A 24,717-nucleotide genomic window follows, 5' to 3' on the forward strand; every position below is an offset into this window, starting at 1 on the left:
CTGTACTGATAGCTTAATAACAGAGAAGACTAGAAAGTGGAAGCATAGAAGAGATCACTTCTCAGTAAAAAGTGATAGAATAAAAGAACTTTTGAGGAGGGAATTCTATCAGGTATAAGTTGGACTAGTTGATAGGTAGTGTAATGGGCCTTTTTAATTGTTTATTGAATGTATTCATATTTGGAAGACACCTTAGAAAGCACTACTGAAATGAATTGAGGATCTTAAGTTCTTAGCTTTATTTGTCATGTCACCTTATATCCTCTAGCTTATCTGACTCCAGAAAGAGAACTCGAACCGGAAGATCGTGGCCTGCTGCAATACCACACCTGCGGAGGAGAAGGGGACGCCTTCCTCGGAAAGCACTCCAGACGCAGAATTCTGAAATTGTGAAAGATGATGAAGGCAAAGAAGATTATCAGTTTGATGAACTTAACACAGAGATTCTTAATAATTTAGCAGATCAGGAATTACAGCTTAATCATCTAAAGAACTCTATTACCAGTTATTTTGGTGCTGCAGGTAGAATAGCGTGTGGTGAAAAATATAGAGTATTGGCTCGCCGGGTGACGCTTGATGGAAAGGTGCAGTATCTGGTAGAGTGGGAAGGAGCAACTGCATCCTGACTGTAGGACTGACTGAACATTATGTTCACTGCACTCGCATCTTCTGTAGGTACAGTTCAGAGCCCTGAAGGAGCTGGCTTTTACTCTCTTTCTGAAAACACATACATACACACGAAACTACACACATACGCCAAACAAACATCACAAGGAAATATTATTAGCCTTAACACGAACCTGTTTAAAAAATGGATATTGTCATAAAAACTATCTTTTAAAATCAGAACAGAGACTTAATTTTTTAATCTTAAGATTTGTAGAGTGTTTCTAGGATAGGATATTAAAATGATTCAAACTCATGCATGGTGTTAGATAATTTTTCTAGGTATTCCATTGAGTCAGTTCTTGTGATTAGTGGTTTTCAGTGCAAACAGATCATGTAGATAGCACAAGTCTTTGGAGAAACGTCTGTTTTGTTACCAAAATGTTTGCAGAAATGAATTTCTATTTCAATACCTTTTAGATTTCGTAAAGTGCAGTGTATATAATGCCTACTGAAAGACTGTAAAATATTGAAATTTTTCTTTCAAGCAAAGTGTAAAAAAAAATATATTGAGCCTGTAAATTGCTCCATGACTAGACTTCATTGTCGTCTTAATATATTCTTTGCATGTGCATATATATATATATACATACGTTACTATATGTATATATATGTGTGTGATTATGTGACCTATGCAATACAAATTATGGGAACGGGCAGCTTTGGAGTATATATATCCCATAATTCTTTTTTCAGGAATAGTTGCAGTATTTACACAGCAGCATTTCTTCTCAGGCTTTATCAGGTGCTGTTGCTTGCTATGTATGAAGAGAAATATGTCAAACCAGTGCAGTGTGTTCTGATGGAAGGGTGTGAACAACAGTGTTCATGGGCTTCATGTAATGCTTTTCAGTTCTGATCCTTGTAACTCACCTGTTCAGAACCTAAAAACAAAAGTCAGATATGAACATTATCTCCTACTAGAAGTAACGTGTTCCAAGTTTTTGTGGCACATTATGATTGTAAATGTCTCCCAGTTTTAACAAGTCTGTAGGGTTTTCCACAAAAGATTCCTACAGTGTCTGTAGTAATGTTAGTCATGTTTGATAAATGTAGTATGAACAAAGTATTTTATTGCACAGGGTTCACAAACAGTATGTTGCCTGTTTAGGCTGCCACTGTTTTTATTACAACATTACCTCTTGTTTTTATAAAATGTACCAAGTTTTAAATTGATAACTTTATTTTACATGTAAAGAGACATTTTCTTTTATCACCAGTGTTAGATGTATTTTCTTTGTCTTTTTTTTTTCTTTTTTTTTCGGGGGGGAGTTTTTTTAGCCAAAGAGTAAACAGAAGAATATTCATATTTTGGTGGCTATTCATTTTACTTTTTAAAATGACTGGTATTGTTTAGCTTAAAAATTGGGAATTTGCCACCAAAATAAAAAATATATAAGAAAAAATATGTTATAGAAGATTGGTTAAAAATGTGGGTTAGTACTTATTTATTCCATTAGTTGATTATTTGATTGTTTATAAAGAAAGTTGCTTTATTTTCTTAAACATCTTCAAAAGATGACTTCTTCCTATCAGATTGTAGCCAAAAGAAGCAGAGTAAATGGTTGTCCTTGCACTTTGTTCTTGGTCAGCCAGGTATAAAGGAGCTTTACAAAAGTGCAAACTAAAAACTCACTTCTGTTTGCCACTGCCAGAAACCTGATTTCCCCCATAGCTATTCATTTAAAGTTGCCTTTCCTGCAGCTGCAATATTTTGATAACACAGAGTTTGTGTTGATTTTTGAATGTTTGTTTAAATCTAGGGGTAATGGAAAAGTGTAAATCCCGTGTAATATGATTCACTCCACTTGTATTCACATTATTTCATTCTCCCAAAGTCCTTTAATTCTAACTGAACACCAGCAGTATTTGTAGTAAAGCTTCCTATAACATGCTTGAAAGGCAATATATCCAGCTAAACTGTCTTTAGATTTAATTATTGTGAATGTCTGTTTGATTTTATCTTGATGGTTCACATGGCTGTGATGTTCAGTTTGTATTTTTGGAATTGCTCTACTTAGAATTAAAACAGACCAACATTAAATGTGTGTATTTTTAAAAGAGATAATGAGTTTGCTTTTGTATTTGTTTGAAAATACACACTGGTGCAGTAATTGACTGCTCTTAGCCATGGAGGTAAGGATTTTCCAACTCCACTGCTAATATATCTAGTTCTAATTAATGGTGGAAAGCTTTTATTTCCCTCATTTTCCCTCTTGCCCTCCAAGGTGAATAAGTAATTATTTCAAGTCCATCTCAAATTGCCTGCTTGATAAATAATAAACTTAACAATTAGCCATCCTTCATAGTAGATATTTGGAAGATATATATTTCTCCTCTCAAAACAAAAAAGTAACCCAGTTAAATTTTCAGGCTTTTTTTTTTTTCAATTTTTGTTTATATAGGGACATCTACAAGTCAGGAGGAATCAGGGTCTATATGTTAGGATGCTACAGTGTTAGATTTTAAAATTTGCTACATAATGAAAAGGAAGATATAATACTAATTTTGAAAATTCATTTTGTCCAGAGTTAAATTGCCACATAAGGAAGTTTATTTTTAACCATGATTTTCTTTACTCTGCTATTGAGAAGTTACTAATCTTTAGATCCTCAGATAAATGTGACCAGAATACCAACATCAAAATAATGCTAGTAAATACTCATGTCTTTTGTAAGATGTAATGCATTTGTCAAGGTCTTCTATATTCTTGAATCAAACTTTGCCAAGTGAATTCAAACTTAGATGTGTGAGAGAAATTTTTTGTAGTTTATGTGTGTGATTATGTACAGTATGTGTTTGATAACGTAGAATGTACAACTCTTTCTTGCTGAGGCTTTTGCTATATACTGTTAGGTTTGGATGGAGGAGACATGATCTGATTTATATAAATAATAGACTGTCATATAATTGGGTGCTTATATAGATTGGGGGTGGTCTTGTGATTGGAAAGGAAATGTGTCTGTAATTTTAGAAAACAGTTTTTTAAATGGCTATTCTAGTTACTCTCTTCCTTAATGGTACTTATTTGTATCAGGGAAACAATATTAGATGGAACAGTATACAAGTAGCAGTTAGTTCCATAGGAACTTTCATTAAAATGTTAGAAATACAACAGTGTTAAGTGGAATTTAGTTATAAGGCATATGACTTTATTACAAAACTATTGGTTGGAATACATTTATATAAGTTCTGCCTTAAATATGGGAATTTTTTTTCCAAATTTTATATGAATACTTTCCTAAGTATACATGCTTGAAAAATTTCTGATTCTTTTGTAGCAATTGATCAGGCATGCTTTTTGGAGGAAAAAAAACAAAAAATTAAATATATCTAAAGCAGACATTTTAATGTGATTTAAATGAGTGTTTTTCCATGGAATAATTAAGTCACTGTTTATGTGGCATAAACATATGATCTGAAAAGAACCATATAACATGAACTGTTCTCAGAACACAAATTGATTGTTAAAATGAATTCTACCATAATCTTTTAAAAAATCTTTTTTATATACTTTTTTTTTCAGTTAACAAAAAAATTACTTTTCTTCCCTTATATTTTTTTTATTATCCCATTGAGAAAAAAAGTGAAAAGCAAAACTATTGTAATAAATATGCATGGTCAAGATAAACAAATTTCCTACATTCAAAAAATTTGTATTTTAATTGAATGCTGAGTTCCTCAGGGAAATGGGCAGCATATTTGATCATGCATCCTCTGAGATTGTGACTGGTCATTTCATTGATCAGAGTTGTTAAGTCTTTCAATGTTGTTTGTACAATATGGTTGTGATTGTATAAAGTGTTCTTGTGCTCCTCACTTCATTCTGCATGGTTCTCTGAAACTGATCCCTTCATGATTTCTTATAAAACGTATCATCTCCATGTGACTGATTTTGTTCAGACAGATGATGGACAGCCCCTTAGCTTCCCCCAAAAGTGAAGCTGCACCTATGTTGGGGAGCACTGGGTTTTGATCCTCTTGGGCATGCAGGCCAGGGGTGGCTTGCAGCGTCAGAGGCAACTTTGAGGGCAAAGCTCCAAATCCTCATCTTTCCTTAGCCTTTCCAACATGTGTCATTTTCCTTTTTTCTCAGTGTTGCCAATCTGATAGTTGTGTAAATTAAGGCGAGTTGCTTTAATTTTCCATTTCTCTATTAGTGATTTGGAACATTATTTTCTTAAAGGAAGGTAAAAGGGAATAAACATTTACATAGGGCCTAGTTTATGCTAGGCAGTGTGCTGAATACTTTTTGCCTAATATTATCTTATTTGATTGTCACAACAGTGCTGGGAAATAGGGGATATTATTATTATTATTATTATTTCCATTTTACAGTTAAGGAAACCGAAGCGAATAGTTTTAGGTGACTTACCCAGGGTCACAGGGCTAGTAAACATTAGGCTGAATTTAAACTTGAGTCTTTTGGACCCCTAGGAGCTATCCACTGCTTCTATCAGTTGCCTCTGCTGTTGATAGTTTGAATTCTTCTTTATAAAACTGCCTAGTTCTATCCTTTGACGGTTTACCATTAGGGAATGACTTTTATTCCTATAAATTTGAATATATTTCTGTATAAGTCTGAAAATGAAACCTTTGTCAGAGAAACGTTGCTAAAAGGATTTTCTCCAATTTAATTGTTTTCCTTCTATGTTTTAAAGTGTAATCTTATGTTATCAAAGAATCAAAATAAGTATCTAGGAGCAATGACCTGTCATCCTGTTTTAATTTAAAAATTTTCATAGTAGCAACAGTTCTATTCCTATCCATCAAACAAACAATGTAATATTGCCAGGCCCATGCCAGGTCCTAGAGATGTGAAGACAAATGAAGCTATTACTTTAAAACCAAAGATGGTTTTACTAGAAGGCTATTTATTACAGGTAAATAAAAGTATATATAATCTAGAGTTTAAAGAGAAAATTAAAAGAGGGAAGCATAAATAGGTGGTACAGAGAGATCAGGATAAATCTACCATGTGGCAAGTAGAAGATGAACCCAACTTTGCTGGAAGCTGGAGATTGTAAGAGACAGAAATGAGGAAGTATATGTTCAGCCATCAAGACCATCCTATGCAAAATGTGGGAGGGGAGAGAAAATGTTTGGGAGCAACAGAAAATTAGCCCTATTGACTAGAAATGTGTAGAATGTGTTTATCTACTGTAAGTCTGGAAAAGGAGATTAAGGCAGATGATAAAAACCTTTAAATGCCCAACAGGGATTTATATTTAATCATAGAAACAATAGGATGTCCCTGGAGTTCAGTGGTGAATGATATGGTCAGACCTGTTCTTTAAGAGAATATCACCTTGGCAACTATGTAGAAGATGAATTGGAAAGAAGCATCTGTATCACAGGCCACTCAACTACACGAAAACAGGGTTCCACATGAGTGAGTTTGACAAATGTGCTATCCCGACTATTGCCCTTAACCTATACTTAGTCCTATTTGATGAATGGATTGCTTATACAGAATTGACTTTTTTCCTTTTTAAAATTTAAACTATAATGATGGTTCTCTGAGGGGATAGGGAATGGGCATATTTGTAAAATGAATATGATGTAAAAATAAAAAAGCAACATTATTTTGAAAAGTATCAGTATTCTACTACCTACTATAAGTTGTGGGAGATAGGCCTTAGAGTTTAGATTGCAGTTCATGACAAAATACTTCTTTAGTTTCTGTTTGCATTACCCCAATTGAAAGCAAGACCTGGTATGTAGATTCTTGGTCTTAGAGTCAGGAAAACAGATTCGTAGGATCATAGATTTGTTGATGGGAAGCAACTTGGAGGTCATTTAGCCCAACCTCCTCTCTGTAGAAAAGGAAATAGCTCAAGTCAATTAAGTGATTTGTCCAAAGTCACAAAAGTATGGTGGCAGGACCAATATTTGAATTCACCTTTTCATTTCCAATTCAGTGGGAAACTTCAGACTGTGATCATGGAAAGTAATTTGACCTTTCAGTGCTGCTGGAGACGATGAAAAACAGCAGTTGCTCATTTATGCTGGAAGAGGTAATTTCTCTACTCAAGTGTTCCCTAACTAATGAATTCACAGGTCTTTACTAAATAAATAGGGATGACATTAGGTAAAATTGTGGACTTTGGATTAGTTTTGTTACATGTATTACCAGCTTCCCTGTTGTGGTTAATTCCCATTGTATGTCCCTTTCACTCTTCCCTGTTGCTTCATTTGCTTCAAAGTTTCTGGAAAAGGGATATCATGTTCCCTTGGTTGATAGAATATTACTACCCTAAAATAGTAACCCTTTAAGCTTAAAAATGCTTAAGATTTTTTTAAAAGAATATATACTTCTTTGATTTCTTAGAATATTTTGGGTTTTCTAGATGTCTCAGGGTTATAATTATGAACATCAGTTTATACTGCAGTAAAATGTTATTGTTCTCAGGGGTTCTTGAGATGTCTAGGCAAAATTTATCTCTACCTAGAATGACTATTATATGCTTTTATAGTTTTCCCTTTTAATAGAATTCTTCCCCTTTCTTTGTTACTATTTTCATAGTTCCTACATACAGTAATATCTTACGTGTTTTAAAACTTTGTTTTAACTTAAGAAATTTAAGCTTTCTCCAGAAAACTTAAACTCATTAAATATTACCTTATTTAGTCAGATTTTGGAGATGGCTAATATTTGAAGTAAAATATATATGAACTGACAGCTACTTTCCTCATTGTTTATTGACTTTGTATTTTTTAAATTTGAAGTGGTGTACTAGATGAGGTGTCAAACAAAGTCACTATGTGACCCATATATTATCCCTTTGCATGGATTAGTGACCCCCCATTTCTATTTGAGTTTGCTATCATCAGTCTAAATAATTGTTTACCTGGAATTTAGAATCTGAACTAGAAGGTACCTAGAAATAATCTAGTCCAATTTCCTTAATTTGAGGACACTCAGACATAATCATATCAAATGATTTACTGAAGGACAGAAGGTCACTAAAGCTCACAGCAGTTGAGGTGGGACTAGAAACAAGATCTGACTCACAGTAGTAGGTGTGGATGTTTCTGTAATAAGATTGGAGTGGAGGATCCCTATTCAGAATCCATGATGTAAGAATATACAAGAGTCTACAGGGAATTAGCATCAAGAACATTCAGAGCCATCCATATATATTGGCATTTTTTGGAATTAGGAGAAGTGTGAAAAAGAAAGGTTGTATTGACAGTTTGACAGTTGGTTCCAGGAAAGCACCTAACAATAGAATCTTACCATAGCAGTTGTCATAATCCTTAATGGATGAGAAAAAAAAATCATATTAGGGATAATCTACTGTATCAGCGATTTAAAATGAATTCTTTGGACAGCTTGGAATGTCTGAAATATCCTTAGATGTTCTCTTCTAGTAAAGTTAAGCGATAAAATTAATCCTTGTCTCTAAAACTTAAAATTTATCTTCCAAATTATGATTTTGTTAGAGGGAGATTATTAATCTTTCAAAAATTAGTGTCTGGAATGATTAAGGCTCATGAAATGTTTGGATATGTTATCTTAAAAGGAAAAAAAATATACATGTATTTGCATATCTACATTTTCTTACCAAATCTGATCCAGACTTAATAAACAGAAACTTGGTAGATGTATGGTCATAGATATAAATGAATGCTACATGATAGTTATCTCTTTTGTCATAAGTTCATCATAAGATTAATGTTAACTGGTAAGTCTCACAGTAATTTTTCTTATGAAAATATGAAAATATTTGAATAAGTGCTAAATTACACTCACATGTTTAAAGGTAGTGTTTTATTACACTGTTGCCATTCACTTTTAGTAACTAGTGTAGATAATTGAAAACAGCACAGTAACAGTACAAAAATCTTGTTCCTAGCTTTAGACCAGAATACATTATTTTTTTTTAGACTTTTATTGAAATCAGTTTGCATTCCCTTAGAATGTTATAACTTAATATGACAAAGATATAGTAAACCATAATGCCCCAAAATACATGAGAGAAAACCAGTTGGGGGTTACAAATTTATTTGTGAACTTTATGAATATAACCAGTTACAAAGCAGCACATGGAATTGTAGGAAGGTAAATCATATGCAATTTATTTTATAATGAGAATATCATTGAAATGAAATTATATTAGTAAAAAAAAGGGAGTAAGTCTTATTCTTTGTTGAGATGTTTATTTAAGCACATAAACTAGATTCTGATGGCCAAATACCTATATAGTTTAATATAGTGCAAGATTAATTTGGTTATGTAAATAGATTAAAATACCCAAATGCAATGTGCTGATAAATGTTTAACAATGGCGATTTTGGAAAAAAGAAATTTACTCATGACATACTTTTTTAAAGTTTCATCTCCATTATTAACATTTTCTCCCTCACATTCTTTTTTAGGTTTTTGCAAGGCAAAGGCTTGCCCAAGGCCACACCTAGGTAATTAAGTGTCTGAGGTCAGATTTGAACTCAGGTACTCTTGATTCCAGGGTGGGTCCTCTATCCATTGAACCACCTAGCTGCCCCCTCCCTCACATTCTTAAGTGTACAAAATCAACAAAATAAAGTTAAACTCCATTCTATAGGATTTGCTAATTTCTGGGTGGAAAAGCTCACACTTGAGAATTTTACACTTAGCTTTCTTTTCTTTCCACCTGGGTAGGATACTCTTACCTAAACCTCTTACTCAAACATAGTCTAGAGGGTATGGAGGAGAGCTGACAGATGTCAGAATCTTGGACATTTCATAATTACATCTAAAAATATAACTGGAATTGTGTAACAACATATTTATTCTTTTGTTAACAGCTCCCTGAAGGCATCGGAAGTTTAGTTTATGCTTTTGCCTGAAAACCCCTTTTGAACAAATACTACAAAATAATCCACTAGTCAGTGTTCATCTTCATCTTACATTATTTTAGTAAAATTTATTAGCCTTATATAGAAATCAGCATTTTGAGCAGACATTGTCTTGAATTCAAGCAAACTAGGAGCCTGTGTCCATTTTACATAAAGAACTATGGTAAGACTTAATTGAATAAAGCAAATTCTTTTGTCATATTTTAAATGGTTTCAGCATTTTGAAGTTGTAACTATTGGAATTTCCCCAGGTGTACTGTATTTATCATCTGCTTTCGTGTTCCTGTCTCAAAGGATGGGCATTGTCTCCCCTTGCCAAGGCTCAGTTCTTTAGGCTTATGCCTCTCTATGCTGTATACATTGTATTATAGTAGTTAGAAGGCAACTTCAAGACCAGCTATTCCTGACCCTATCTTAAGAGAAATCTCTTCAACTTAATGACTGATAGTCACATAAGAGTTGCTCTTCCCAAATGAGGCCTCATCTAATCTTCTAGTCCCCACCTAACAGAAGAAGCAGACCCAGAAAAGTCCCATAGCAAGTAAGAGGGAAAGGGAAAAGTTGAGTAGGGGAGCAGCATAGTAAGCCTATTATGTGGTGGGCACCGTGCTAAGCATTTTACAAATGTTTAATTTGATCCCCAACACCTCTGGGAGGAGGTAATTTATTCCTGTTCACAGTTGAGGATCAACGGGCAAACAAAGATGTTAAGTAACTTGCCCATGGTTATCCAGTTAGTGTCTGTGCTTGAAGTTACCAGCCTGACTTCAGGTCCAGTGCTCAAGCTGCTGCACCACAGCTGCCTTGAGGGTCAAAGGGTCGAGATGCCAGGTCTGCCACGATCTGCTAGGTCATATTATTCCTGATAACTAACGTGAACATCCAAGCCTTTGCTTGCTGAATTCCAATAAAGGAGAACCATCTTCCACTTCGGAATCTAGTAGTTGGGAAGTAGCATGTTTGTACTTGTATATTAGGAATGGGAATGAATAAAAGGATCGGAATCAATATTGGGGGTGGGGCAGTGAAAGGCCTAGATTAGGGGCAGTGTTAAAACTAGAAGACTTGCATCTTGAAGTTGGCAAATGATTGGCTATGGGGCAGGGAAGGGGAGCTGGTTGGTTTACTGGTCCATAATGGAGTCAAGTTTCTAACTGGCTCAGACCAGTAGTCGCTCAGAATGCTTCCACAGGTCAGGCACTGAAAGTCCGTGTGAACACCTGGACTGGATTATCTAAACTGACACATCTTGTTTCCTTTGAACTCTACAGCTTTTTAAACCAAAATAGGGAGTTTGGGGGAATTAAGAGATGTATAACATCGAGGTAGAGATGCAGAGTGGTAATACAGAATAGAGGTGAAGGGTGGTTATATGTAGGCACAGTAATTGGAGTTGACTTTGGTAGGGGGGACTACATTCTTTATGGCACAAAGAAGAAGGCAGGAAACCAATTGAGATGGTCTGAAATGGGTACGGGCAAGGGGATTTTGAGATAAATGGCCTAATTGGGGGAGGTTGTTAAGGAAAAAATCCCCTTTTGCTGAGAGGAGAGAGGTGATGGTGTAGGTGGACTGAGAGGTTTTATGAAGTAGCCACTATGGGAAGTAGAAATTTAATCAGAAGAATAAGAAGATGGAATTGTAGCAGTGAAAATCCAGTTGAGTTGAACATAACTTTTATGTGATTATGTGGCTTCTAGGTGTAATGGTTGTAATTTAGGGCTGGAGTCTGGCAAAAGCTGAACAAGGTTAGGACTGTGGTAAATGTGATTTAAAGGACTAGGACAACAGAGTTGAACTGATTAAAAGCCTAAAATTTTGCAGGAAGTTGATAGCAAGTCAAATGTGATGTCCTGGAAGAGTGAAATGAAAGTTTTGGTAAGGTTGGTCTAGAAGGTAGTGAGGTCCAGGGAGAGCTAGATTTTTGGTCAGCTAGAGAAAATTTGAGTATAGAGGTGGCAAAGTGGTCATGTGTATGACCATTCTTGTAAATGACAGCAGTAGAATGAAGGTGCACATCATGGGAGGAGTGATGAACTAAAGAGCAAAGGAATTTAAGGTTACTTTAACATGTATGAAGTCTCTGGATTAAAAGGACAGGTATTGAATAATAATTTGAGAAATGAGGCCAACCTGTGTGCTGGTAGATAATAGCCACTATGATCTAGATGGAATTGCAGTGAACCTCTCAAAAGAAGAGAGTGTTGAAAGTGGCAGGGGAGAGGACCTAGAAATCCAAGTTTCAGGAACTGTCCTGGGGATATCAAGCCAAAACAATAGCTTCCCCCCCACCCCATATAGAGAATATGAGTCATTGGACTCGATGATGTAGGAGTGTCCTCGTGGTTGTTGGATAACAGCTACTAAAAACTTGGTTTGGGTGATAAATTTGAGAGCTATCTGCATAGAGGCAATAAAGCAAGAGTAGGTAGATGAGCTCACTAAGAAAGTGTGGGCTGAAAATAATTTAGGACTATATATTCTTCCTCCAGTGTGTCATCCTAGAACCCCTATTCTCCTAACACATTACCCTTCACTCATTACCTTGCAGTAACAAAAACCTGTCTGCCTGATTACCTTCTCTAGTACCGGGCTTACCCTCTCACATGCCCCTGACACATTGGGCCAAGAGGAGTAGATGACATACTTATTGTTCCTCATGCCACTTACCAGGTTCCCAATTTTGATTGCTCATTCCCTTATTGCCATCCATTCCCATTATCCTGCTTCCCCAACCAATAATCTCTAAAACTCTATTCCTTCACTGTGCTTTCTGGAATACCTGCTCCATAATTAAACTTCCTTTTATCCAATCTTTTCCCCTTTATTTTTCTGGCATTCCTTCCTGACACTTTGCTGATCACCCTTTCTAGTATTAGCTACATTTTTTCTCATATCCCTGACTTACTACTTTGAAATGGAGAGGAGGGTCAGAATATATTCTTGGCTCCCCATTGCCACTTCCAAACTCTTCCTCTCCCACTACCACTCAGCAAACTTGCCTCCTGAGATGTTCGTGCTAATGAAATTTGTCACCCACTCAAGATACTAAGATTTCAAAAGACATGTCCTCAAACAACCTAACTTACTAGTTTCTCAACTTATTTTCTTTTTTCAAAGGTGATATCTTCATTGAAACTTCCTAAACCCTCTTATGCTCCCCAACCACCTCTCTTTCCCCAATGAAACAGATCTTTTCCTCATGTTGTTTTTGAACTTTGTTTCTTTTTTTTTTAAATTTAAGGCAATGGGGCTAATGGGACTAAGTGACTTGCCCAAGGTCACACAGCTAGGCAATTATTAAGTATCCAAGGTCACATTTGAACTCTGGTCCTCCTGACTCCAGGGCTGGTGCTCTATCCACTACAACACTTAGTTGCCCCTTATTTCTCTTCTTTAACCATATCATGTTCTACTTTTATTTTTTTTTATTTTTGCAAGGCAAATGGGGTTAAGTGGCTTGCTCAAGGCCACACAGCTAGGTAATCATTAAGTGTCTGAGACCAGATTTGAACCCAGGTACTCATGACTCCAGGGCTGGTGCTTTATCCACTGTGCCACCTAGCCGCCCCCTCTACTATTTTTGATCACACTAATTTATATATCCCTGGTATAGTTCCTACAACCCATCTTAGTGTTTTGCAGGAGGTCAGCAAAACTTAAATGTTTTTTGCATTGAGACATCTTTAGGAATGTGTGTCCCACCATAGCACTAAATATTACCACAGTGAATTTTTAAAAATTTAAATATTTATTTTCCAAAGACATGCAGCAAGGAATTTTCAACAATCATTTTTTTGCAAGATTTTGAGTTTTTACATTTTTCTCCCTCCTTTCCCTTCTACCCCCCCACTGACAGAAAGCAATCTAACAAAGGTTATATGTGTATAATCATGCTATACAAAGATCGATGTTGTGAAAAAAACAAATCCAAACAAGAAAAATGATATAATACATAAAACAACTTCTAAAAATTATGAAAAGTTTGATGTGCATTTAAACTCCACAGTTCCTTCTCTACCACAGTGAATCTTAACATTTATTCTAGAAAATTCTTTTTAGATGCATCTGCTTGAAAAACCTCTGAGAGGGAATCTACCTTTTTTCCAGACAACCAATTTATGGTTCTAAGGTAACCCCCTGCCCCATAAAACAAAACACAACTCTGGTCTTGTCCCTATCTTGCCAGTATCCCCCACCTAAATTATAGGCAAAACACTTAAGTAGCATTTCAAGGCAGTTAATTTTCTTTTTTTTTTTTTTGCAAGGCAATGGGGTTAAGTAACTTCCCCAAGGTCACACAGCTAGGTAATAAGAGTATGACATATTCATGCAACAGAAAACTGACTTGGTCAGTATGATAGCCACCATGTTTTTGTTTAAGTAGTGTAAGCAAGAATAGCTTCCCACTACATATTTATATATATTGTATATCTCTTAACAGGAAAGTAGCCAAGAATACATTTGCCTGTTCCAGATATTACGTTAAGTATGCTCTAGATTGATTATAATTTTTTTTTAATTTTTTTAATGTAAGGCAATGGGGTTAAGTGACTTGTCCAAAGTCACACAGCTAGGTAATTATTAAGTATCTGAGGTCACATTTGAACTCAGGTCCTCCTGAATCCAGGGCACTGTGCCACCTGACTGGCCTAGGTTGATTATTCTTACTGTAATCCTTACTGAAGTCCTGATGCCTCCTTGTGGCAGAAAGGTGACCTTGAGGTTCCCAAAGGCTTTACCTGTGGAGCACAAGTCCAAAAATATGTGTGTATTTGCTATTTTTACAATGTCAAATTTTATAAATTTAAGACCAACTCATATTTCTAAAGTAATCTTTAAAAAAAAGATAAGCAAATCTGGAATTTTTTTTCCCTAAGGAATTATGAAGAAATCACTGTGGATACATGTAACAAATGTTTCTGTGCCTGCATGTATCTTGTTCTGAACTATATAGTTGGTAAGAAATACAAAATAAATTATAATCCCAGCCCTCACACTGCTTATCTTAGACTAATGGGGCAATGGAGGAATATCTGTATTAGAAGAAATTATCAATGATGATTATGTAGTAATGACCATATCCTTTCATACCTGGTCCATTCATCCCCACCTCTTCATTTCACTTCAATGAAAAAAATTGAAGTTTCCCAATGTGAACATTGGAACAGCTAGGCAGTACAGTGGATAGACCACTGGGCCTGAAGTCAGGAAGACTTAAGTTCAAATTCTTGTTTAATCTGGTTTGCCTCAATTTTCTCAAGTAAAATGAGAGAAGGAAATGACAAACCAACCCAGTATCTTTGCCAAGAAAATCTCAAATGAAGTCATGAAAACTGAACTGACAACTGAAATGACTCCACTGTAACTATAGGAATATTATCAATTCTCTATCAAAAAACTCCTTAATTCATCTATCCATTCCTATCTCAAGAGGAAGCTGTGGCCATACTCTTTGCTAAGATCATCCCCTCAATTTGTTAGCCAACAGGGATAATAGTGCAATTTAGACTGAATTGTCAGCTTAATCCCATGAGATAGGCGTGCAAGATGTTACAAATAAAATGAGTGCAATCTTCTGACTTTCCTCGGCTGTCTCCAACCTTCAACTCAAGCCCTGGTTCCATTTCCTCCTTTTCCTAAATGGATCTTGTTCCTTCAGTCATTCTGGGTCTCTCTCAAATGATTCCTTCCTTTCTGCCCCCAAATGTGCTGAGATCTCAACTATTCTGAATCGCCTTTTACTTTACCTTCCTTCCAGTATACTCTTGGCTTTGCTGTCTAGAAATCCTCCCCTCCCTCACCACCCATTCACCCTGTCTCTCATCACAGGAGTGGAAAGGAGGACACCAGAGTTAAGAAGGGCTGAAGAGTGTCCAGAGAAGGGCAATTATCATTTGGAGGGCCAGGGGAAAAGAAGATGCAGGGAAGTTTTCTGAAAGGATTTGAAGAAATTATATGAAAAAGGGAATAAAACTTTTCTGTTTAGCCCCAGAAGGCCAGGAGCAATGTGAGGGAGTTGCAAAGAGGCAAATTTATACTTGATGTCAGGAAAAACTTCCTAGAAATTAGACCAGAAATTAGACCAGAAAATCCAGTCAAGACAGGGAAGTAGGAAGGGAGACAGAGTAGACACCAGTTGGTTGGTGGCTGTTTCCTGGGTCTTGGTGGGTGCCGCCTTGAGCCACTTTGTCCTGTGTTTCTTAGTTCTTGGGCTGATGTTTCAGCCCCACAGGTACGCTTCCATCTCAGACAGACAGTCCTATTTCCCTTTGCCTTCATGTCTGCCTTCCAAAGTGCAGGGGCTGGGGAGGAGGGGCTGCCTTGTGTGCCCCAGCGTCCTTAGATTATTACCTTCTTGGGTTCTTTTTGTCTGGGCAGCTAGACCTCTAGTGCAGAATCCTTAATTTGGGCTTCACCTCTTGTGAATATTCTTTATGTTGGAAAGGTTTGAGGGTCATAAGGAGCAGAGAAAATGTTTAGGCCGACATCTTGTGGTCCATAAATCCTCACGATGCATTTCTCAATTATCTGTCATGTACTAGAGACTGAATAAAAAAAAGCAGCTGCCCTTGTCCAAGGATATGACACTATGCTAGGATAAACAACATACACACGTATAAAAATAAAATTCCAGTTTATTGGTGGGAGAGGCTCTACCTACTGGGAAAAAATCGCCAAAAGTCCTGGTAGAACTAGCATTTGAGATAAGCTTGGAAGGAATGCTGGATTCTAAGAGGAAGAGGGGGGAGGGAGAACATTTCACTGATGGGGTCGTTGGGGACAAGACTGATCCTCAAGACTGATCTCGCCATGCTAAGTGTAAGAAGTAGCAAGAACACCAGTTCAGCCACTTGAGTTGGGTATCATTAACTCTTCCTTCCACTTCTGCTCCATCTCTTAAGGTCTTCCATCTTCCTCATCTTCCCTGCCTTTCTATCATTCAGACCCTGGACTTGTCAACTGCCTACTAATGTATCCCAGGACCCCCGAGCCTCTCTGGCTCTCCCATCAGTTCTCCCTTAGGATGCGTGGGCTTTTCCATCCATTTTTCTATCATCTCCCCTAATCAGTATGTGAGTTTGGCACAGGGTAAGAAGGGCGAATAAATAAATGATTTTCTTTCATTCATTAGGATGTAGAATTCAGTAGGGTAATATGGAATAAGAAGTGACTAGAAAATAGGTGATAAAGGACTTTAAATGTCAACAGAGCAGTTTCCATTTGATCTTCAATGGAAGAGAAAGCTACTGGGTTTTACTGAGCAGGAGAATGACATGGGAGGTCTTGTGCTTAAGGAGAATCCTTTTGGCAGCAGGATGATTGGAAGAAAGGGGGGATGATGCAGAACTTGTGAAAAGAGAATTAAAGGACCTGAACTGGAGCCATTGTGCAGTCACAGAGGGGAGGTGATGTAATCAGGAGATCCTAAGATCACAGATTTAGAGCTGAAGGGAATCAACCACTGTCCCCACTCACACCAATAACAACGGAAAGTTGGGAGCGGAAGCCGGATCTTCTGACTTCCAAGCCATTGTTCTCCATTGCATCCCACACTGCCTGGTGAAGGTTACAGGGCTGTGACTCCAAATCCAGTGCTCCTCCACGGGACCAGACTTGTATGGAAAAAGAATCAATAAGTCTTGAACTGATTGGATTTGGGGCAGGAGGAGGCGAGTGACAATTCAAAAGATTGGTGACTGGGAACCCAAGTGACTGGAAGGATGGTGAGGCCATCAGGACAGGCAGGGAAGTTTGGAAGATGTGGGTGTAGGTCAGGTGATGCCCATGGGGCTGTTCTCAGAATGCTTTAAAACACTTTCCCTTCAATAAAACTGCATATACAGCAATACCACTACTAGATCTGTATCCCAAAGAGTTCACAAAAAAAGTCAAAAACTCATATGTACAAAAATATTCATAGCAGCTTTTCATGGTAGTAAAGAATTGGAAATTGAGGGAATATCCATCAATTGGGGAATGATGGAACAAATTATAGCCTATGAATGTGATGTAATACTATTGGGGGGGGTTTTTTTAGGTTTTTTTTTTGCAAGGCAATGGGGTTAAGTGGCTTGCCCAAGGCCACACAGATAGGTAATTATTAAGTGTCTGAGGCCGGATTTGAACTCAGGTACTCTGACTCCAGGGTTGGTGCTCTATCTACTGCACCACCTAGCTGCCCCAATACTATGGTTTTACAAGAAATTATGAAGGATGGGACTTCAGAAAAGGCTAGAAAAGCTTGTATGGACTGATGCTAAGTGAAGTGAGCAGAACCGGAAGAACATTATATACACTAATAGCAACATTGGGTCATGATCGACCATGATAGACCTGGTCATTTCGGCAGTACAATAATCAAAGACAATTGTAAAGGACTTTTAATGGAAAATACCACCCATAGTTAGAAAAAAAACTATGGAGTATAAATATAGACCAAAGTTTATCATCTTCAGTTTTTAAAAGTTGTCTTATGTATTATGTTGTTATTCTCTTTTTTAATTTGGATTTCTGTAAAGCCTATATTAGACTGCTTTCTGTCAGGGAGGGGAGAGAGAAGTGAATAAGGGGATTGGTGAAAACTATGGTTGCATGTTGTTGGAAAAACAAATAAATAAAAATATTAAAAAACAAACAAACCAAAAAACCTGCTGCTGGTTGTTATTACTGTTGCTGCTGTTACTACTACTAGAATTTTTATGCTGCTTTAAAGTTTTCAAAGCGCTTTACAAATATTAGCTCACTGAATACTCACAACTTCCTTCCATTCACCTCCATTTTACAGCTGAAGACACTAATGCCGAGGTCACACAGTTAAGTAACTGTCTGAGATGGTATTTGAACTCAGATCTTCTGACTCCAAATTCAGAGCCCTCTCCATTGGGCATAGTTTAAAGGTCACTTCTCCTATAAGTTTGTTCTTGAAGACAAACTGCTTGTATTTGTGTCAGATAAACAAATATGAAGTCTTACTGGATAGATACATGTTAGTCAACTGATCCTGCCTGCACCATAGCTAAGGAAAACCATCATAGATACAGATGCCCTCTCCCTTAGTCTTGTGTGTCTGAATCCATGTGAAAGAGCAGAGGCAACCAGACCAAGCACAGTCTGATAAGTCTGGAACTTTCACCTGGATGGTCTGTCATTAGTGAAGAGAAACGATGAAGTCTCAAGGGCTCACTAAGAGCAAAGCCTCGAGGACCCAAATAGAACAGGGCGACAGTTCCTGCTCCTGTGGAGCTCATGTTCTAAATGAGGGACACATCTATATCAAAGATTTCAGCTGCAAGTCGGATGGAAAGGTGCTACGGGATTTGGTACAGCAGTGAAGTCAGTTGGTAAGATCTCTTCTTAAATTCTCTCTGGTTCTGATATAGCACAACTTGACCAAAGACTCTGGTAACGAGAACTCTCCGAGTCTTCATCCGATGTGATTCCAGTACTTGCAGGAGCAGCTACCAGGTTGTAACTCAGCCTTTGTTTTCTGGAATGATGGCCATGGACACTGGTCTAGAAGTGTTGATGTTCCCAACTCTTGGGTTCTGAGTCCTGATGGTCTTATCAGGGTCTGAGGGAACACGGAGATCAAGTGGTGGTGGTTGGTAGGCTGAGCTGTTTCTCCCTCAAGATGCCCCACTATTTCAACTAACCTGGCCTGCCCGCCCTGTGACGGGCAGTTGGTTGATCATTTTCCTACAGGAGTTGCCACCCAGAATGATAGCTTGCTTGGAAGTAGGATTTTTAACTGGGGATGGGAGGGTGCTGTCACTCCCCGGATTCTTGTGCCTATCTATTGGTGGTAGAAGGGGGCCCCTATTCCACAATGATTTTTCTCCTCCATAATGGCTAAAGGGTCTGGGCTAGGAGCGAGTTCCATGATTTGGGGAGACACTATTATTTGCAAAGTTCTTGGGCTCAGGACCCTGGATGGTCTCTATTAGTGTCTGAGAGGAAATAGTGATCAAAAGGTAGTGGTTCAGTTTGTCTCGCATGTGCTGCCTGTCTCCCCCTCGGGGTGCCTTGCTGCTTCACCTAGAGCAGCTTATCTGTGTAATTGTCCTTGGATAAGAGTAACTGTAGAATGCTACAGGAGGTAATATAGACAAAACAACAAAGATGTGACCCTTGAGATACAAGCTCAGCTCCTCAGAGGACATTCTATTATTGAGAAAGTAGCAGGATTTGGTGTTACACAACTGAGGACTAAACTATAATAGTTCCAACCCAAGTTACAGTCAGTTGGTATTATCTAAGGTCAACAATCCATGACCTTGAATGATTTTGAATCCTTGGGACAAGATATAACCCTGGATTTGGCATGGAAGAGATTCTTCAAGCTGAAGATGATAGATGAATTTTAAGTATGAGACCATCTTCAAGGAGAGAGATCCTTAACTCATACTCCTTACTCTATCTAGACTAGCAAGCATAAACACCGGTGGGTGCATCTGTGAAGCTGCTGAGTCTACATTATCTAGTTCCAGGCAGAGAAAGATTAAAGCAGCATCTTAGAGGCAACAGAACACTGGGAATACACAAACTTGCATGTTCAGGAGCCCTTGTAGCATGGGGAGAAGGAATTCTTTGGGTATGACTTGCCCACCAGGATCTATTCTGACCCAATTCAAGATTTAAAAAGCAAACTACTCAAGGAAATGATATGTTAATAGGAATCAAGGAGTCTAGAAATGCTGAATATTTTAATCCCTAGTATCTCAGGAAAAAATTCCAAAAGAGTTAGTGAGTGGTCTTTCTAGTTCCAGAGTACCAAGAATAGAATATTAATTTTGCTCTGTTTGCTGATAATTGGACAAGAGTGTATCAATTTATGTTTTACAATCTCAGAAACTACAAGCATTAATTGCCAATATCGTGGGATGATCCACTTAGAGCTTCAAGGGACCTTTGAGATCGATTTAATCTAATCCCATCATGTCACAGATGAATTTGAGGAGTTTGCCCAAGGTTATGAAGGTGGGAGTTAAACGGAGTACACAGACTTCAAATCCTGTGTTTTTAGTTTATCATCCATGAGAAATCATTTGTAGCCAATCAATCAATAACCTTTTGAAGAAGGTCTCCTACTTAACCCAGGTGGGGACAAGCAATAGAATGAGGTTTGAATTTTCCATCATGGACTCCAGCCAGGGAATAGGGTCCTGCTTTGAAATCTTAATGTCCATGAAAAACAAAATACAGTATCTCATACTAAGTAGCCTAAGGATTAAGCAACCAGAGTATAGTTGAAGCTTTGCAAAAACTATCTGCTACCCGTAGTTAGCTGAAGACTTTGGCAAACAGGAAGACAAAAGCAATGAAAGGCAGGAGACGTGATCTCTAAGAAGGGCCTGGCATTCATTAGTTGTCCTGCAAAGTTTATGCCAGAACCTAGATGAAAAGGGACTTGTATTGTTGGTCCCCTTGAGGGGTAGGGAAGCCTGGGAGCTGTAAACATTCTTAGCATTTGGTGCTTAATATTATTAAGTTGTGAGGAATTATGTCATTACTACTATAAAGATGTCCTTCATGGGATGAGAAGAAAAGGAAAATCCAAAGAATGCCAATTTGGTTTGAACCATATGGCCCCAATTGCAGACAGCTGACCCCAAGATTTATGAGGGGTGGTGAAGTTTGATCTCAGATCACCTGGGTATGAATTCTCAATCACTGGGTAGAGTCTATCCCTTTTTGGCTTTAAAAGATACTAGAATTATTTCATCTTAGATTACTATGATCTCAGTATTGTTGCTATTTTCTATACAGCCAAATGAAAGACTAGAAAATGTGCTACATGGCAATGAACAAAACAGAAAGATACAACGAGACTGTTTACAATTACTATTTTTAGTATAATTTTATTTGACAGAAAATTTTGACAACTTTTGACAGCTGAAACAGTGTGAAACAATACAACTTTAAAAAACAATACTAAAGTATATTTTTTTTCCTGAAACTTAGCACTGGGATTTGTCTTTTTTGTAACATAAGATAATGAACAACACAATCTCTTCTTTTTCCTCTTAGTGCCTATGAAAATGCAGCCACAGATTTCATGATTTTCAATTCAAGTTCCTTATCTTCCAAATAAAATAACCATTGAGAATGAAGTAGACTTCTAAAGCAAAGGATTAGATGATTAGTTGTCTAAGATCAGTGGCAGAATTCATACCAAGTATAGTTGAAGCAAGATCAGTGCTAGGTAAAGATCACAAATACAGTAGTGGCCAGCTATATGGAAGAGGTAGACTAAAATCTTCATCACAGTTTCATGGAAGAGATGCAATAGCTCTCACCTATACCCTGATTTTCTAGTTGTAGTTTTATAATTAAGGTTGTATCTTCTCCTTTCTAGAAAATAATTTAATATAGTTAAAGCACAGGGGGCTGCTGATAAGCAATACCTACAATTTCCCAGAGGGATACCTCTCTTTTCCTTTCGATGTGATGTAGAGACCACACCTAGATACCTGGAGAAGAGGTGAGCCTAATGATAACAGTGCATAGCAATTACATTTTTGGTCAATCATGGAAGAATTTATGGATTCCACATAGTATTTAACCTGTGGAAAATTTAGACCTGATCATCTCAGGTTTAGGAACTCAAGACTTTATTGTCATTTTTACCTAGGGGTTTTCTCCCTGTTTATCAAGGCAAATAAATTTTTTACACCCACTTTCAAGGTTGAAATATCTTGCATACATACCTCTATGTTACAATCCTGGAATGATTACAACAGTAGGGGGTAAAAGTGGAAGCCACCAAAGTAAATATTTACTTTGTTAAAAATGCAATATAAGCATGTCCTAAAAGTTTCTAAGTCATTTATTAGTAACATAGGACACATTTCCCTTTAAAAACCAATGTCAAAAAATGACTTCTAAGTTCCTGGGCTAACCCATAAAAACATAATTAGTATTTTATGCAGCTGAATAATAACACTGAGTAAAAGCTAAGAACCCTCTTTCTGTCCAGACTATAGAATGACCCAAACTTATCAAATGCTACTGGAACTCAAGATGGGCTATTATGGTCAGTTAGGCCAAAATCTTTTGTCTCTTGTATTATACTCAAATGGAATATGGCTGATTTTCCATATACATTAAGTGACCATACAGAATCTAGTAATACTATTGGTTAGCCTAACTGTAATAAAATTAAAACATGTTCATAATGTTGTAGGGTAATTTTAAGTGTTGCATACAAAAAATGTAACAGTGTTTGCAAAATACTGCAAAGGAAAACAAATTTAAGTCAACACAAAAATAATGCAAGTTATTACTCTGTTCACTGTTTTTTTTCTTCTATGCCCTGCCATTAGTTAACTGCTAATTCTTTTCCCGTGGGGATTTACATTATGATTGGATCATTGTGATGACCTAATCAGACTCCAAATAATTTTGTACAAAAATAATTTACCTACATTTCTCAAAGTTACATTTTCACAAGTCACATAGTAATAAGCAGAAAAGGGGGGACTTTTCACCCATTTTAGAGAAGAAATGTTAATTTAAATTCATTTTAAAAGTATGTTGTTGAAAAATAGTTTCACAGTTAAACAATTTTAGAAATTCTTTTTGAACCTTTTTTAGTTATAAAAAAGGAGAGCTATTTATGTTAGGTCTAGATTCTTTGCTGAGCTTCTGAACAACTGCTGGTGGTAACATTTTTCCTAAGCTGGTCTTTTAAGAAGTTTAAAATTTCTTGGCATACATGTAACATACAAAGAGTTATCAGAGAGCATTATAGTTAATATAAAAATATTTGATAGTTTTCCAGAGTTAATTCTGGTGCAAGGCTACAAAAGAACATGTATTTCCTTAGGGGGACCCAGCAATATTTAACTACATCCTTCCTCAGGATAAATAGAATGAAATGCTTTTACTTAGTCAACTCCTGTGGGTTTCCCTTTTTAAAGCAACCATTAATTAGAAATATTTTAATATGAAGGCAAATAAGTGTGTAAAATAAATGTTTCATTGGATAATGCTATGGGCATAGCTGCAAAATTATTTTATTTAGCTAAGAAAATCTTAAAAACTATTATTTCTGAAAGTTCTGTTAAATGAAAAGAGAATAAAGACTCAGTGGACTAGACTACCCTGTGCACATTCATACTTCTGTTCTAAAGACAGATTTCTATGCATAAGAAGGATTTTTAGGCTCTTGTTTTTCAAAGTCCTCAAATACCAATGATTCATTCAATTAAGATTCGTGATAAAAACTGAAGCTATGGCTGTAAAGCTAGATATCAGAGAAGGTATCAAATATAACAAAGAAGCAGGAAGAGAAGGGAAGGAAGTTGGGGCAATGTTTGGAAAGATTATCTATGGCCCCCAGATATATATTTAACCAAATCAAACTTGAGTGAGTATGGTTTACTACTCAAGTCTAAGTAGGATGGGATTTACAGTTAGAATGTGGCAATAGAAGAGACAATATTGTACAAAAGAGATCTTTTTTTTTTTCCCGTTTTTGCAAGGCAATGGGATTAAGTGGCTTGCCCAAGGCCACACAGTTAGGTAATTATTAAGTGTTTGAGACCGGATTTGAAGAGATCTTTTTATAAATAAAAAATCCATAAGAGTGAGAAAAACACATGCTGATGTTGGAAAGTGTTAATGTGTAAATACTACAAATAATCTGCCTAGTACAACATAAGGTCCTTGAGACCAAGAGTTTATTTTTTTGTCACTGTTTCCTTAAAACATTGATTGGTACCTTAATCAATGCTGGTACAACTGTTTGATGGAGGAAACAGAGTTCCTAAGGAAGGACACAAAATCAGAAGAGAGAGATGTGGTAGTCCTGAATATCCTCTCTGAGCAGTGGATGACCTGCAGTCAGTTTCATCTCTTAAAAGGTGGAAGGAGGAAGGCGAAGGCCCTGGAGGCTGGCAGGGAGACAAGCTCTGGGTCCTATTGCAGCTTTGCTGTGAACCTCTATGTCAAAACAGTGCTTGTCCTCCTGGCTTCAAAAGACTATTTTGAGGGAAATCTTTTATAAACCATCGTACTACAGAAACATTAACTATTACAATGAGTGACTGATGATTTGTGAAGAGAAACTTGGGGAAAAAGTAACCAGATTATTTTGTTCAGTTTCATAATTATCAAATGGAGAGGAATGTTGGTCAAATTTAAATATGTATTAAAGACTATTTTTATGAGGGCAGATTTTTAAAACTTTAGAGAAAATATATGGAT

The 24,717-nt window shown here is 36.9% G+C and overlaps 1 protein-coding gene across 1 annotated transcript in view; it reads left to right on the forward strand.

The window, feature by feature from the left end:
* The window catches only part of MTF2 (metal response element binding transcription factor 2), a 77,645-nt gene extending 59,536 nt beyond the window's left edge, over positions 1 to 18,109 (forward strand). Inside the window, exon 15 of the mRNA XM_074188184.1 lies at positions 269 to 18,109. Coding sequence (XP_074044285.1) covers positions 269 to 626 — 358 coding nt within the window. The 3' untranslated portion in view covers positions 627 to 18,109. The remainder of the gene's footprint in view (positions 1 to 268) is intronic.
* Positions 18,110 to 24,717: the final 6,608 nt, after the last annotated feature.

The sequence above is a fragment of the Macrotis lagotis genome, chromosome 5 (genome assembly GCF_037893015.1).
Source record: "Macrotis lagotis isolate mMagLag1 chromosome 5, bilby.v1.9.chrom.fasta, whole genome shotgun sequence".
NCBI lineage: Eukaryota > Metazoa > Chordata > Mammalia > Peramelemorphia > Peramelidae > Macrotis > Macrotis lagotis.